The 17,280-nt window shown below is 39.6% G+C and overlaps 1 protein-coding gene across 1 annotated transcript; it reads right to left on the bottom strand.

Annotated features, from left to right (window-relative positions):
• Nucleotides 1-300: 300 nt before the first annotated feature.
• Nucleotides 301-17,114, bottom strand: si:ch73-267c23.10 (serine incorporator 1). The gene is made up of 10 exons (XM_041979901.1): nt 16,915-17,114; nt 12,955-13,116; nt 10,614-10,807; nt 9,983-10,062; nt 7,141-7,278; nt 6,222-6,391; nt 5,959-6,049; nt 5,377-5,578; nt 1,455-1,682; nt 301-518 (listed from the first exon to the last, which is right to left on the bottom strand). The coding sequence occupies exons 2-10, from the start codon at nt 13,114-13,116 to the stop codon at nt 383-385; spliced, it is 1,401 nt and encodes a 466-aa protein (XP_041835835.1). The 5' UTR covers nt 16,915-17,114; the 3' UTR covers nt 301-382.
• Nucleotides 17,115-17,280: the final 166 nt, after the last annotated feature.

Raw genomic sequence — 17,280 nt, 5'->3', positions numbered from 1 at the left:
AAGGAGACTCAGAGTCGTACTGCTCTGCTTTTTAAAAGTTTTTTTCATTCAGAAATCACTCTGACATATTAAGGCACAAACTTACCATCTTACTTTCTGTTCAGCTTTGCAGAATAAGCTTACAGATTTTATTTCTTGTGACAGAAAAAAAACAAAAAACTAAATATTAGCTTTTATATAGAAATAGTTTAATAAATTTTATCTTTGGAAACCGAGGTTTGAGTCAGAGAAAATACACTAAGAATAAATGTTTTTCTTCATGGTTCGTTTTTGTGCTGGAGTAAAAAAGATGTGGGGTTGTCTTGTGTAGCTGACTGTTCCCGATAAAGCTTTATGGCACAAACACACAAACAAACAGCTCTTAATTCTATAGTATAATAAATTAGCTGAAATCTCGGTTGGTGAGGATCATGGGGGCCACCAGGGTCCAGATGTAAAGGGCCAAACACAACCAGCTGGACGTGATCTTAACCCACACCGTCGGCCACTTGCTGGTTATAGTGTAATCTGCATCAGGGCTGTAAAGATGAAACATAAACAAGTTTTTATTCATACATAAAGTGTGTAACAGTGTTTGGACCAGATGTGTCAAACATCTGACTTCAGTTTGTATTCTGAGGTGAGTCAGTTCAGGTGGTCAGGATTACTACACATGTGGAATTGGACATATACACGTATGTACATTTAAAATAGCTGTATTAAGTATTGCAGATCATAATGTGATTTCATATTTAAAATACAAATAATAAAGAATTCAATCAATCTGTTATTGTGTCTTTGGGCCAAACACTTCCAAAAACACCCTTCTTGCTTTCGGGATATGAATGTTCAGGGTGGCATGGATTAGCGGACGTGTTTCTGTCAGTCTGTACCAGGGCAGCACACGTGCACAACATGTGCAGCTTACCATCACCAGGTAAGCTACATGTGTGGCGAGTTAACATAACATATAATAAAATATGCAAACAAATAATGTAAATGATAAACTGAGGCAAAATATTGCTGAAGCTTCACTTATTTTTCTTAAAAAAATTTCAGGTTCATAATATTTTCTAAAGGGATAGTTCATTAAATGTAAACATCTTGACAATGCACTTGTTCTTTGTACTAAAACAAAGGGAAATATTTCTCCTTTTTTGTGTGTATTTAAAGATTATGCTGTAATTTTACTGGTCTGGCCCTCTGGAGACCAGATTGTGCTGAATGTGGAAACTGAACTAAAATGAGTGACATTCCTGGTTCAGAGTCTGGCTTATAACAGACTGGAAAAGGAGTTTCAATAACTTTAATAGAAATGACTTGTTATTTAGAAGAAAATGAAGCAATCTTTATTAGACCGAATGGACCTGCATCACACTGCTCTCTGAGCAAATAAACACAAAGCTTTATGAAAAGCTTTCTAAAGTTCTTTATGTGGAAAATAGCATTTTCATGTAAGAAGAGAGGAAACTAACCTGTACCAGTTGGTCAGTGTCATCATGATGTAGAGTGAAGCCAAGAAGAGCATGAAGTGAAAGAAAGAGTAGCTGTAATGCGCCATGTCCCGCTCATTGTCCTCCACCTGCCTGGCTTCCAATGACTCCTCCAACAGATCACTGCTGCCCCCTGCTTCAGCCAGGGTGGCAGGGTCTTTGGAGGCTATGGTCAACTTGTTGACCTGGCTAGTGTTCGAGGAGCGAATGCTGTGAGGAGAACAGAGATAGATGGAAACTATGAGCAAACATCAGCTTTTCATTTCTCAACCATGTAGGAAAACACATCATGTTGTGACATTATTTGTTTCAAAGAGTCAAGGAAACATCTAATGAAATACTGAAACTACTAAAACTAGATTAAGAACTGTCCAATACATTAAAAACTGGGAAGATAAGTGGGGAAACATCATCTCTCAGCAAGTGGTGATCGGCGATCACTTTCAGATGATAAACAAACACCAGTAGAACTCAGGGCTACATTTAATAGTAAAAGTAAGAATATTTCCACATGAACAATGTGAAGGGAACTCAATGGATTGGAACTAAACAACTGTGTAGCCATAAGAAAACCACTTATCACAGCGAGGATAATCAGAAAAAAGGCTTCAGTTTTCTAGGAAGCATAAAGATTGGATTCTGGAGCAATGGAAGAAGGTCATGTGGTCTGATGAGTCCAGATGTACCCTGTTCCAAAGTGATGGGAGCATCAGGGTAATAAGAGAAGTGTTATGATGGACCTCTCGGAGACAGATAATGATTAACAATACTTTATTGAACAAACAGTAAATATTAGAATAGTCTTACAACTGGGGGACAAATGGAGGAGACGACAGAACCTCCTGGAGACATGGAGCTGAGAAAGGAAAGAGGAACAGTCCAGTTGTGATAAAACGAGGTCCGACAGGGAATGAGTGTGGTGCTGGGTTATATGTAGCTGGGTGAGGAGATTGGATACAGGTGTGGACAATTAGGAATCCGAAGAGTGACTGCAGTGGTGCATGACTGGAGAGGGTGTGGACAATCAGCAGTCTGTAGTGGGTGTAACAGTATCCACCCCCCCCCCCCCCCCAGTGCCGGCCTAGAAGGACGTGCGGGAGGCCGACAGACAGAACTCTGGAGGTAGGCCCTGAGGCCGTGATGATGGGTGCTGGATTTATGGCGGACGGCCGGGAGGCTGAGACAACAGCAGACTTGTCTCAGGAGGTCACGCAGTCAGGAGCAGAATCTGTGAGGAGCACTTGGGAAGCAGGAGTGGGTTCTCTGGTGGTCGACAGGGAGGCTGAGATGAAAATGGACTGGGCTCTGGGATTCAGCCAGAACGCCACAACAGCAGGATCTTAATCTCAGGTGAACGGCCGGGAGGCCGTGCAGACAGGCATGGGATCTCTGGGGGGCTCAGTAGCATCCATACTATGAGGCAGAGTAGGAGAGACCTCCTTGGCGTCAGGAACCACAGGAGGCGGAGGAAGAGCAACCTCCTCGGCAGCGGGAACCACAGGCAGCTAAGGAGGAGCAAGCTCCTCGCACACCACAGGTGGTAAAGGGAGGAGCGGCTTCTTCAGCATCAGGAACCAGAGGAGGCGGAGGAGGAGTGACCTCCTCGCAGACCACAGGGGGCATAGGAGGAGCAACCTCCTTTGAGACCTGGGTGCAGGCGTCGAACGTTGAAGCACTGGGCAGGACCTGGGCACTGGCTTGGGGCGCTGCAGAGTTGGAGGCTACACTGGAGACTTGGGCCTGGGAGCTGGAAGCGACACTGGGGGTGTGAGGCATGGAGCCGGTGGAGACTCTGGAAGCTTAGGACGTGGAGCCGGTGGAGACACTGAAGGCTTGGGGTGTGGAGCTGGTGGCGACGGTGTAAGGCGAGGCCGTCTGGAGCCTTGCCTCCTTCTGGATTCTGCCGCCGGTTGTGCAGACCCACGAGACGTCAGCTGACCACCTTAATATACTGAATGAGCAGGTTATTCCATCTATTCTGATGGCACGGCCATGTTTCAAGATGACAATGCTGAAATCAAACATAAAGGAGGTCCAACAATGTACCGGAGAGTGGCTTTTTGGACGGGTTGTGTGTTTCTCATGAAGTTGAGTGAAAGTTCAACACAGTCAGTCCTTAACTTTCAGAGACTCAGACATCAACATATCTTTTTGATATTTACATTTTCTGATACAGCCCAGTAAGAGTAGAACTAAGTTCCTAACACATGTGGCCACTAATCCTGCTAAATGTTCCAGGAACTAAGAAAAGAAGCAGAATCCAAAGATCTGGTGCAGACCTGGAACCAGCAGAACCCCTGCAGACCTCCAACAGAGGACATGCCAGAGATTTCCTGGGAAGAATACTCTTACATGTTTGGAGTTGGAACCACACTTGATTCAACTCATCTCTTTATAAAAGGAATGCATCCGGCCTCCAAAGAACTCATGATTACAATGGATGCGTGAAACTGATGACTTTAATCTCGTATTTACACATTTTCTGTGTTTCTGTGCAACATCTTCATAAGAAGCAGCACTCATCCCGGTTTGTTAACATCGCCAACAGCTAAGAAAGATGAATAGACATGACTCAGGAGATCACAACAGAAGAATACCGAAGGTCCAGTCCAGTACAAGACTCGGCTTCTGTGTCATAAGACTTATTTTTATAAGTACACAGAGAATGTGAATATATCCATCTAAGGATGTTCCAACATGAATATTTTTCTTTGTGAAAACAGTAATGTGTTAAGAGCTGATAAACACCCTCATCGCGCTATGTTTATATCAATAAATCCATTGTCACACTCAGTTTGTCTCTATACTTTGTATAGTGTAAATAAATCAACGTTGAATCAAATATGTTAAGAAATGCTAAGACAATAAATAGTTTGATGTGTGGTTTCTGGTAAATGTGGCAGGTTGTAAAGGTTAAATTCACCATGCAGCTGATAAGGAGAGCAGAAACAGTCATTGTTTAAAAAACAGTTAAAATCATCCAGAAATATTCTACACTTATGTTTTCCAAGTCTGTATAAAAAGTCTGAACCATGAAATTTAATTTTATGATGAGATATTTCATTACTGAGTTACCAAGAATTTATAAGGAATGAAAATGTGTGTATACTGAAGAACTTTATGGTTTTTATTTACTTCCTGCCACATTTTTGCCTCTGCTGCACACACATATATTTGTGAGTAAAAACTGTCTATAAAGTTTATATGTTTCAGCTTAGTCTTTAATCCTGTTTATAACACAACACATCAGAAATACGCTGACACACAGTCGCAGCCTTCGCTTATGTAGTTTTTTATGTTTTTTCTACATTAGTGTGATATTAACTCCTCAACGGCTGTTGTTGGCAATTTGCTACAAACTACTTCTGGCCTTTTATAAATTTTATTTCTTTTTAATCTATATTATTTATTTTATTTACGGTTATGTATGTATTTATTTAAAATAATTTATTCATATCTATTTTTTTATTGTTAATAATAGTATTTTATTTTATCCCAGTCTCTCTCTCTCTCTCTCTCTCTCTCTCTCTCTCTCTCTCTCTATATATATATATATATATATATATGTGTGTGTGTGTGTGTGTATTTACTCTTTTTTTTTTTTTTTGTATAGTTGTAAATTAATTCAGGTGTAATTATTCTTTGAAAAATTGGTCAACAAACCTTTCTTACTAAAATTCCCCCTGTATGAGTTCCTTCCCACTCCAAGCCCCTTGTCGTCAGGATAAAAGCCAAAGTGGGTCTTTAAAATGGAAGTTCATACATCAGTGTTGCTTAGTTTGTTCATGGCTACTTCAATTAACATATATAACATATAACATAAATATAACATTTACTGACCTCACAAAAATAAAAATAAAAAATGAACAAAATCAATAACTAAAGAAGAGGTCAGAATTTTTACCTGGAGTAGAGAATGCAAAGGACAAATATAATGAGCCCCACGATGGTTTGGGCATCCCACCACTGCAGGTATGGGGATGTGAGGATGGGCTCCTCTGTGCCAATGATCACCACCTCTGTTTGGTTCTCTATCTCCAGAGGAATAACTGTGGGTGATGCAAACTGCTGCAAGATGGTGAGCAGGTTGGGGTTGCAATTTTGATCTGAGGATAGGCAAAAAAAAAAAACAAAAAAAAAACAGACGTGCAACATTTGAAGCTCAATTTACACCTCAGTGTAAGAAACAGTTTAAGAATACTACTGTATTTCCTGGAATGTCTTCATTACAGCTGTTCTGGCAGCTGGCTAACTTCTCTCTGTTTGCCTTTAACCTTCTTCTCCATGTGTAATACTTCCCCTTATTTCTCCATCTTATATCCAAGTATCTAAGATGACTGCTGCACTGGTGTGCATCATCTTATTGGTCTCTGTGATGGTCCCAGTAGCTACAACGTACAATTCTGCATTTCCTAACTGATCTACCAGATAGTGAATTAACACATAGCTAAAGACTTGTCTGATATTGAATCTAATGATTTCTCACCAGGCTCATTGGTCATGGCAGACCAGGTCAGGAACATGGTGTACAGGGTGATGAAGGAGGACTGAAGTAGACCTGACCGTGGCTGAGACTCCTGGGGATGCAAACAGATAAAAGAGTCACAAATCTGTCCTTTGAACTTTTACTTCTCATACCTGCATGCTGGACAGTTTTTTTCTTCTTTTTTTATGGAGATACCTTAACAGCTCAAAAGTTTGGGATCACTTGAAAATTAATTTACTTTCCATGGAAACACACTCATGTACCTGGACTTTACGCAGCACAGAAATAACAGAGGCCAAGATGCAGAACACAATGTTGAACGTGACAAAGAACTTATTGATGAAGCACCCGTCAGGCTTGGTGTAAAAGAGGAAGAACAGCACCACAGCGGTGAATGACATGATGTAGTTCAGGATCATCACAGCCAGTAAAGCTAAAGCAGAGGACAGAAAATTACAATAAAAATGATAATAAAAAAAAACATTAATCTATTAAGGTACTGTAATATGTGACCATAGTGAGAGGTATAGCATGGACAGCCATGTCAAAAGAACTCCATAGTCTTTTTATTTCACTTATCAGAAAATTATAAATAAAATCACCTTAACCTTAAAATTAGATTAAAGCCACAGGTGAACAAAGTGCTGAACATCTAAGGTAGGCAAAGATAAATGCATAAAAGGCATAACAATAGCAGAAAACAATTCAAATGAATAAAATATAATAGAAGTAATAAAACCGAAAAAAATAAAATCCAGAAAATAAAACTTAGATAAAGATCATTTTAAAACCAAATGAGATCATGTCTCAGGTTGGGTTGAAGGGCAATGAATAAAAGTGAGTTTTAAGACAGATTTAAAAATGGGCAGTGAGGAGAATGGGCCGTTCCACCATTAGGTGCACAGATAGAGACGGCCCTGTCCCTTCTGAACAGTTGTTGAGTAAACAGCAGCACAGACCATCTTGCTGTTTTTTGTTTGTTTACTTTTAACACACATGCATTTTGGCTTAGTTTCAGTTAAATACAGTACATAATGATGTAGTATAATCTCTTATGTGGTGTTTTTCATTTATACTACCTGATTAAAGTTTTTTTGTTTTTTCTTTCTTTTCTTTTTTTAATCATATCCTGACACATGGAACCTCAGAGTTGATAACTCAAACACAGCATCAGTCACTTACCTGCATACCAGCTTTTGGAATTGTCATTTTCCATCTTTTCCACCCAGGATTCATTCCAGGAGTGAGCAAAGTCCACCAGCAACACCAGCTGGATCAGAATGAAAAAGAAAGCTCCACAGGAGCCTATGACAAACCACGCTGTGACGACATTGCAAATTAATCTTTTGTCTTGTATATACATGTATAAACTTAGCAGAAAACATAAGTAAATATGTGTTTGGTGGATTATTTCTTTGTTGTGACAATGCTTCTTGGTAATAAATGATATGTTTGACAGTCTGTTTCCCTATTCAAGTGGAGCCACATTTAGAAGGAAAATGTGTTTGTGAGCTGAGCAGCAGAGTTGAGTATTTAGGTTGGACCCCTGAAAAAGGGGTGCAACCAACTTCAGTTACCGTTCCCAGGCCTGGCTTGTTTTTAATCAACCAAACACCTTTTGACTGGGCTTGAGATGGCTGAGATTTTTGTTTCAGTGCTTAACAGTTAGAAATAACACGACCAGATTTATGATCTATTGTCATAAATAAAAACAGATGGCTGAATTCGTGTTTAGACATACACTCCGTGATCCACTTAAGATTCTCAAAGAGAAGCTTTTGGGATACCACACATCTCCTAAAAAGAATGCTTTGGATTATGTTTTTCAGTTCTGCAAGCATTTGCATCATTCACATACACTTGCAAGAGAGTCCCTTCATGGCTCTTAAAAGTCCATGAAGCGCCGCTATGACTGTTATGCTGTTTCTCACCATTTCCAGGTTGGTGATAGAGTTTTTGCTCTGTTACCAGAACCTGGATCAGCTTTGACTGCTTTGATGTGTATGAGTCCCAATGAGATTTGATAAATGTCTAGGCAACACAGCAGGCACGCCAGGGGCCTCAACCTCAGGCAAGGTAGGCAACACCAACAACTTTAATTCCACCAATTTCCTCACAACCAGATCCTTAAGCTCCTTTTTAATGAGTTGCTTAGGGTGGGAGATGGAGAAGTGGACTGCAATCTAAGCCAAATCATCTTTGTGGCATTGATCCAGCTGATCAAGAGGGACTTTCCAGAAACAGCTTAAGATTAAACTGTGCCATATCCCATAACAACTACTGACAGCAGTAAAGTCCAGTACACAGCACTAAACAATACTTAACACCTCAACGGACAGGGGTAACAGATCCCGGACAAGCCCCCATTAATGTTACAACCCCAGCTCTGCTAGTGGAAAAGGGGTGGCAACATTAAAGACAGGAAATTAAATGGTAAAGGTAAAGGGATTTATTAAAAAACAAAAAAAAGGCTAAAAATGAAATAACACAATCTGAAAACAAAAGAAAAAGAAACCCACATCCAAACAAGCCCAACAAAAGGGCTATAATAGTGCTTGATTTTAAACAAACAATTCCAAGGGCCCTTCACAAAACTAAACTACAACAAAGACCTAAATTAGTCCACCTAAGCCTTTTCCCAAGCCTACACATAAAAAATCTCAAGACCTTTGAGATTTCTTCAGCAGAGTTCCTCTGCTTTGAGGTAATTTCAGAGCAGAGATGTGAACGTGAAGTTCTGCAACCAGTGGTGATCCTCTAGCTCCCCTGTCTGGGACCGATCTCTATCCTTCAAGATGACAACACTGTCCCCAACAGAACACAGTTTATCATAGACCACATATATAGGATGTGACCTAAAACCCATTGAACACCTGTGGGATCATCTTGAACTGCTGTTTGTACCAGATTAACCAATACAGCCATATTGGTTGACTGGTGACAGATGCTGTTTAAAGAATAAGAAGCCATCCCACCAGTAGGGTGTCAGACCACGCTAGTGACCAGTATGAGGAATGAGGAGGAGATACCAGGGTGCTGCAGTGATTAGTAACGGTGGTAAAATACTAACCACGTTTTGTTTTGTTTTGGGTTTTTTTTGTTTTTTTTTACTGTAATGGGTAATCTAACTAATTACTATTTTCAGCCAAATACATACGCACACAGCCACACAAACAAACGACCAGGAGATGCACACAGCAACGGCGAGTCCAGAGAAAACAGAGTTTTAATCTGGAATCACAGACATCACTTTTCCCTCAGAGAGATAAAAGACAAGAAAGTTATAAGGAATGTTCATTATGACCAGAAACAAAGAGTTTCTACATGCTGGCTGTAAGCAGTTAAGTAGAATCACTTGACATAAAGCACCTCTCCAGAGGAGGAGACGGAGATGATTTTTCTGTTAACTGGGCTGTTGTGGATCTTCCACATGATACCATATTTCCATATTCAGCATCTTGTGGTGAACTTTTTGTTTGTTTGTTTGTTTGTTTTTTTGTTTTTACAGACTTATAAGTACATTTGAGATAGATCCAAAACAAACACTAACAATGAAAAAAAAAACACATCTCCAAAACATTCTAATTTTTTGTATTTTTGTTTTTCCATAAAACTGGCAACTTAATGTGATCAAACTGACATTTAAAGGGGTCAAATAATTTCAGTAATGACATATTAGGTAGTTTTGTTTTGGACTGAGAATTGACTGGAAGATCTAAGCAAAACAAGTGGAAGACATATGACTCTGTGATGTTTTTATTGCAGTTTTTGGAAGATGACATCCTTGTCCTCTGACCCAGAAGGATACAAAATTGAAGAGACCCACCAGGGGTTAAATGAAGAAATTGTAAATTTAACAATATGTCTTGTTTCTTTATACCTCAATCATCCAGTCTAATAAACAACACTGACCAAGAGACAACAGCAGAAATAATCCACCAAACACTCATTTACTGACTTTTTCTGGTAAGCTGATATATATCATGATCCATGTAACCAAAAGTTTAAAATATAAAGCTTTTACCATGGGTGAAAGGCTCATCTGGAATATAAAAGGCACCAATCATAACTGCCACCAATGCCACAAACTTGAAACACCAAAATCTGTAAACAAATTGTTATTAGCCAGTTCAGATAGTTAGTACACAGAAGTTATTAAAAATATAAAATCAGTTTATTTATTTGCTGTACAGTGGTGTGGTGGTTAGCACTGCAGCCTCACAACAAGAAGGCCGCTGGTTCGAGCCTCAGCTGGGTGGAGGTTCGAACAGTGGCCTTTCTGTGTGGAGTTTGCATGTTCTCCTCATGTATGTATGGGTTCTCTCCAAGTACTTCGACTTCCTCCCAACATCAAAAATCAGGCATGTTAGGTTAATTGGTCACCCTCAATTCTCCCCAGGAGTGAGTGTGAATGATTGTTTGTCTTTCTGTGTTGGCCCTGCAATGGACTAGTGACCTGTCCAGGGTGTATTCTGCTTCTCACTTGCTAATGCTGGGCTAGGCTCCAGCTTCCTGGAGACCCTTAATGGACCAAGTGGTATAGATAATTGATAGATGTCTTTACACCTTTTTTGTCACTATTTAAAACTGTGGAGAGGTGAATGTGATGCCTGATATTGATAAGTGTTTTTTGCAGGTGCTACTGCAGTCCTTACCCATTGTGGACAGAAGCACGGGGGTCGCTGCTCGTCTTGATGTTAATCATAAGGATGGAAAACCCAAGAAACCACACACTCATGCCAAAGCAGACACGGTACACTGCTTTGTAGCCCACAAACATTTCACAGTTGAAATGAGTGTGAAGGCCTGGAATAGAAGAACCTGCCCCATCCTCGCAGAAGCCTGGAATCTACAAGAAAACACCAAATTCAACCTTTAAAGAAGGCAGGGGTGTTGAAAACAGAGCTTCATGAGTTTTTGACGGGCCCATTAGAGCTCAATTTCCCAGGAGATGCTCCATAGACCCAGCTTTAGGAGATGGTCCCTGGAGGGGCCTGGATGGTCCTGGGTAAATGAAGGTCCCTGAAGCACTTTAGTGGAAGTCTGGAGGATGGAAAGTCAGGCAGTGAAGTAATGGAGGGCCCTGGAACCCCAGAATGAATTTTGTGAGTGGCATAGTGGTTATTGAACAGATTTGATATTTCCGCCAGAATGTTTTACATCTTCTTGTAGAAGTGGAGAATCAAGAGCTGTGAAAGGTTATCCTTAACCGCACTGACATGATGTGTAGAAAATGTTCTTTGTTTTCCATTTATCCTTTATTGAACCAAATAAAACCTCACTGACATTAGAAATCTCTCTTCCAAAAGATACATCAACTATCATTTAAAACCAAGTAGCAGTCAACATGAAATACATTACGAAATGTATTATATAAAGAAGTTTAAAAGCAGTCACACTGACTAACAAAGTTGTTCTCCTGAACCTTTAAAATCGACTTTAACTCCACAAAATAAGAGTTTATTGCAAGTAAACGGGTATCGTATATAAAATATTTTTTCCCAAGTCCTGTTCTGAGTCTGGGGACCACCATCCATAGATCAGGACCACCATCTGTAGACCAGAATGAGAGTGATGGCTGTGTTGTTTCTGGTTTCTGGACATGTCAATAGAGATTTATAAAGGTATTGAACCAGGGATTACCAAATCCAGACCTCTTGGGCCAGTGTCCTTCAGGTTTTCAATGTGTCCCTGACTTAAATTAATGAGTCATTGTGCAGAACTTTATAGGCTGTTGGATCCATTTTATTTGAGTAAAATGTGTTGGACCAGGGAAACATTGAAAACCTGCAGGACAGTGGCCCAAGAGGTCTGGATTTGGTGATCCCTGAACTAGACGAAGAATAATTTTATAAATCAGTCAATGTGAAAGCCTGCGTACATAAAGGGGTGGGCAGTTAGCAGTAGCATATAAAATGCAGTGATGTGTGTGATTTCCACAGCAGGTAATGAAACTCAGGGCATAATGGTACTGTTAAGGTGAGTTCCTATTGCACAGCTCTCTTCCTTCTCTTGCATAATGGATCATAAGCAAAGTATCGGGACAGGTTTCACTTTAGCCTTCTGTAAGCATATTTACTGAACCATGTAATTCAGCTACAGAACATGTATGTCGGCTTTGTCCTTCCAACATCTTAGCTGCCGATAGCACACACACACACACACAACAGAACGCAGAACACAGCATAATGACATCGTCAACAGGTGACGGATACAACCAAACAATACAACTTCTCAATAAGAGTAAGAGCGTAATAAAATAACATTTAATACTTAACAGGTACACAGGGTTTCTTAAAGGTACCGTTCAAATAATAGATCTCCATCATCCAGCACAAGTACAAAAATTAGCTGAAATAATATATTCTCTTGTTTTGAAGGGGAAATTCGATTTGCTCCTAAAAGAGCAACTCAGTTTAACTTTTGGTTTGGATATAAAGGTTTCAATGTCTTGAATGACAGTAGAATAAAACTAGTTCCAGTTTAATCCCTTAAGCCATTGAAAGCTTAGGAAGATCAAATAGGTGCACTATTCCATTTGAAAACAACCATTTGGATTTTGCTGCATTTACCAGCTTAAGTGAGTCTAAATAAAACTGAAGTCAGACTGGAGGTCTTCTACAGTTTTGATTATTGAGGAAGACGAAGAACAAATGACTGTATCATCTGCATAGAGCTAATTAGCATTGGACTGATTTACACATGTTTACATATATAGAAAACAACAGTGCTGCGTTTGTTCTATATGTTTCTGTGAAAATTTAAGGACATAAACAACTACAGTCAGTGACACTAATGTCTCTGGACCAGTTATTTGTTTTGGCTATTTGTAAATTAAAACTGGTTATCAGTTTACTTTCCTGGTTGAATAAAGGTTGATTATAAAATAAAAGAACATAAATGTAAGTCTGACTGCCTTTCTGTTGTAAACGATCTATAAAGTACCATTTAACAATGAAAGTCATGTCAGAGATCACAGAGAAAGTGAACTTGTACCCTCTTGAGTTGCAGATCCACACCTGGTGACAGCATGATGCAGGCAACAATGGTACCCAACAGTAAGACCATGGCGTAGGTGATCCTGGTCACAGAGAAGTTTCTTCTTCTTGAACAGCAGCAACAAATCAGACAGGTTGCATTGCTGCACAGAGGTGCCATCTGAGGAGAAAGTGAAAACCACATAAAACATCAGAGAATTGAAACTTTACTGATTACATAGTGAATATCAAACTGTGATAAAATAAAAAATAATGTTTTTAGTACATAGATGTATTCTGATAAAATTATATAAAGTAGGCTGAAATCTACATGTTGAATTGTAGATTTAAATACAACTTTGCCTTCATTAAATCCTCATCTCATAGCTTCTGCCACATTAAAACAAGAGTGGTTGTCAGTGATCATAAACTGCATTTATATTTTCAAGATATAAATAACAATGCATAGCTTCAGATAGCTAGCACTGTGCTCCACTGCAAGATTTCAGTGAGCATTGTCCATCGCTATGTATCCAAAAGAAAGCCAACAACACAATAATAAAGAATAAAGTAACTTCTATATGCTCCCTCGCAAACTGAAGCCTTTTCTTTTCTAATTATTGTTATGTGGAAATGTTCTTACTTTCAGATGGAAATAAATAAATAAATAAATATAAAAAGAGTTCTAGGTTTAATAGTATAAGTCAGGGGTGTTCGGCTATGGTCTCTGAGCACTGCAATCCTGCAAGTTTTCTGCGTTTCCCTGCTCCATCACACATGACTCAAATTACAGTATTTCCCCATTTCTAAAACATTAACTCCATTCTCTAAAGCCTGGTACACATAACAATTTTTTAACCTTGTGAGATTTTTTATCTGGTCAAGACCTCACACGTGAAGATAAAAAAATCAGTTTTGATCATATTGTGTGTGGTCTGCTCTGAAAATGTAATCACACAACAACACACACACAACAATGCTGTCCCGCAACTCATCTACAATCTAGTCCTCCGAGCCAAACGTAGAAGAAGAACATTAGCAACAACCGGCAAACAACGAAGAAGAAGAAACATAGTAATAACCGGAAAACACAACACATAGCATGGATGGGGATATATAGGACGAGGGAATGATGGTGATCTTGGGACTATTATACTGCATTTTCACACATATATCCTATAGCATATGGACCCACACCACGGGCCACAAAGCACCAAACAAGGGGCCGATTTATTTGCTTGGCATTGCTGATATAAAGACAAAATAGATTATAATTAAGTGGTCCAGTCCCTAACTAGTTTGGTAGTTATTAAAGTAATCCAGAAATGGTCCCCATACTTTTTAGAACTTTTCTTTGGAACTGCAGATTGAATAATGTACTTTTTTCTAGTCTAGACATAATATCTCTCAGCCACTGAGTATGGGTGGGCGGGGCAGCTTCACACCACTTCATCGGTATTGAGCGTCTGGCCAAGAGGGAGGCGAAAGACATAGTTTGACATTCAGATAGAGTTAAGCACATATCTAGATCGTCTGAGGTACTGAAAAAGGCAATCAGAGGGTTGGGTTAAATGTCTACACAAACAATTAAGGATAAAGTTCGGAAGACTTTCCTCCAGTATTTCTCCAAGCTAGGACATGTCCAGAACATGTGAATAAGTGTAGCCTCATCTCTCTTACATTTCAACGTCTGGGTAAAAACGGGCCACTTTTGATTTGGATATATGGGTCCTATGTATGACTTTGAATTGCAACAGGTTGTGTCAGCCACAAAGAGAAGTTTAGTTGACCAATTTAAAAATTGTGTTCCATGTGTCCTCAGACAGGGTGAGATTTAAATCCTGCTCCCATGCCCTTTTAATGTTATTAAGTGCGGTCTGTCTCATACCTAGCAGTTTATTGTAAACAGTGGAAATTAGGCCCTTACATGATGGTTGTAAATTAAGAAGTATATCAACGATACTCTTATCAGGCCTCTGAGGAAGGTTTGGTATCTGACAGTGAAAGAAATGCCTTGCCTGTAAATACCTGAAAAAGTGAGACTTAGTGAGACCAAACTGTTCAAATGAAGCTAGACTAGTATCATTAAAGAGATCACTGAAACGCTCAATACCCAGCCTTCCCCATTCTTGAAATGTTGAATCCAATAAGGAAGGTTCACAGAGATGGTTGGCAGAGATGGGGCTAGAGAGGCAAAAATCAAGGAGGCTGAAATGTCTCCTAAATTGAATCCACACTCTAAACATGTGCTTGACAACAGGATTATCAATGGATTTATTTGGTGGAAGAGGGAGTGAAGATCCGAGAAGTGCTGGGATGGAGAAGTTTTTATCAGAACCTAGCTCCATTGTCACCCAAGGTGGGCAGTCAGGTCGATTATTAATAAATTACCAAAAAAATAAAACCACAGATATTGGCTGCCCAATAATAGAAACGAAAATTAGGTAGTGCCATACCCCCTTCTCTTCTAGGCTTCTGGAGATGGGTCTTACTAAGCCGAAGGCACTTGCCTCCATAAGATGATATAACCGAATCTAATGTATCAAAAAAGGATTTAGGAATAAAGATTGGTATTGATTGAAAAATATAAAAAAAATTTGGGAAGAATATTCATTTTGATAAAAATTAATTCGGCCAACCAAGGATGTAGAGAGGTGACCACTGTGACAGGCATTGTTTTGCATGATTAAACAGGGTGAGAACATTTTCTTTGAAAAAGTACTATAACTTCTGGTAACCGTAATACCAAGATATGTAAATTTATTTTCCACAAACCTAAATGGGAAGATGGAGTAATCTAATGCTGGAGTCCCCTCACTGGCAACAAAAAGTTCAGATTTGTTTGAATTTAATTTATACCCCGAGAATTTGCAGAAATCATTCAGTAAGGACAACATAGTGTTTAGGGAGGTTTCTGGATGTGTAATAAAACTCAACAGGTCGTCTGCGTATAGAGCCACCTTATGTTCAGCTCCATTTCTCCATATACCAGAAATATTCCCTGTGTATTGTTATCGCCAATGGTTCTATGGCCAGGTCGAATAACAAAGGACTTAGAGGACACCCTTGCCGGGTTCCCCGGTGGAGATTGAAAAGTTGTGATAGCTGAGAGTTGGTGAGGACTGAAGCAGTAAGGCTGGAATATAGCAGTTTGATCCAGGTAATGAAGTTCAGACCAAAACCAAATTTTTCTAGGGTCGCAAATAAATATTTCTACTTTATATATATATGTATAAAATATCCAAGAGCACATTTAAAAAATAGTGTTTTAGCAGTTGAGAAATAGCCATGAGTTAATGTGCAGAACTTCATAGGCTGTTAGATCTATTTAATTTGAGTCAGGTGTATTGGAGCAGGGAAACATTGAAAATCTGGAGGGCAGCAAAACCCCTGAGGACCAGCTTTGGACACCCCCTGGTTTACAGAGTGGCCTTAATGCAGTTTTTGAAGCAAACACTCTTTTGGCCAAACCTTAAACACTGTTCAGGTACTCAGACACAATTTGCAAAATTCATCTGCTTTTGTGAAAAACCTTAAAGAGATTCTCAGTCTCTAAACACTTTTCACACTGTGATGAGGCAGAGGAAGACCAAGAACAATTCTCAAAACCACTCATTGTTAAAACGGTTCTTCAAAATTATGCCAACCAACCCTATGAAATCCAGCTGAGACGGATTCAAGACAACGTCAATGCTGATGGAATCAACAGTGTCAACTAGTGACCATGTCCTATAAAACAACAGACTGAGCATGAAACAAGTGTACAGAGTTGCCTCTGAACGCAACTCTGCAAGAGTCAAAGATCTGAGATAGTATATGAAGGTAGATGTAACCTCCACACACTGATGCTTCCAGTACAATCCAGTGTTCATAGGGCCTCAGATTTTTGTGGTCTCAGAATATTTACATACACATAATGTAGCATATTTGGTCCAGAACAAACTAAAAGAATTTCACTATCCTTGTTGGCCTGTGTTACCTTTATTTCCTTGGCCTTGCTGGAGCCTGTTGTAAAGCAGCTTGCAGCAGTGTGATACTCCTCCGAGTCTCTTCGGTGTTGGCAGCGCTACATATGTTCATCAGTCCGGTCATTCAGTTCAGATCAATAACAAACAGGCACAGCTAACAGGCCTCCCCATGCAGCACACACATTATTGCACTGCATTGTCTTAGATGTGTACCTTTCTTGGCTGCATCGTCTACTGAGTCAAGAGATAAGAAGACCTGGGAGATTGTCAACAAGTTAATACCCCTGCCAAGCAGACAGAGTTGGCTTAGTCTTACCACAGATTAGGCTATTGTGCATGACCATCACAGGATCTTTCACTGGAAAGGATATGCAGGA

Source organism: Melanotaenia boesemani, chromosome 3, assembly GCF_017639745.1.
Source record: "Melanotaenia boesemani isolate fMelBoe1 chromosome 3, fMelBoe1.pri, whole genome shotgun sequence".
Taxonomy (NCBI): domain Eukaryota; kingdom Metazoa; phylum Chordata; class Actinopteri; order Atheriniformes; family Melanotaeniidae; genus Melanotaenia; species Melanotaenia boesemani.
This window is presented reverse-complemented; position numbering and strand designations above follow the sequence as displayed.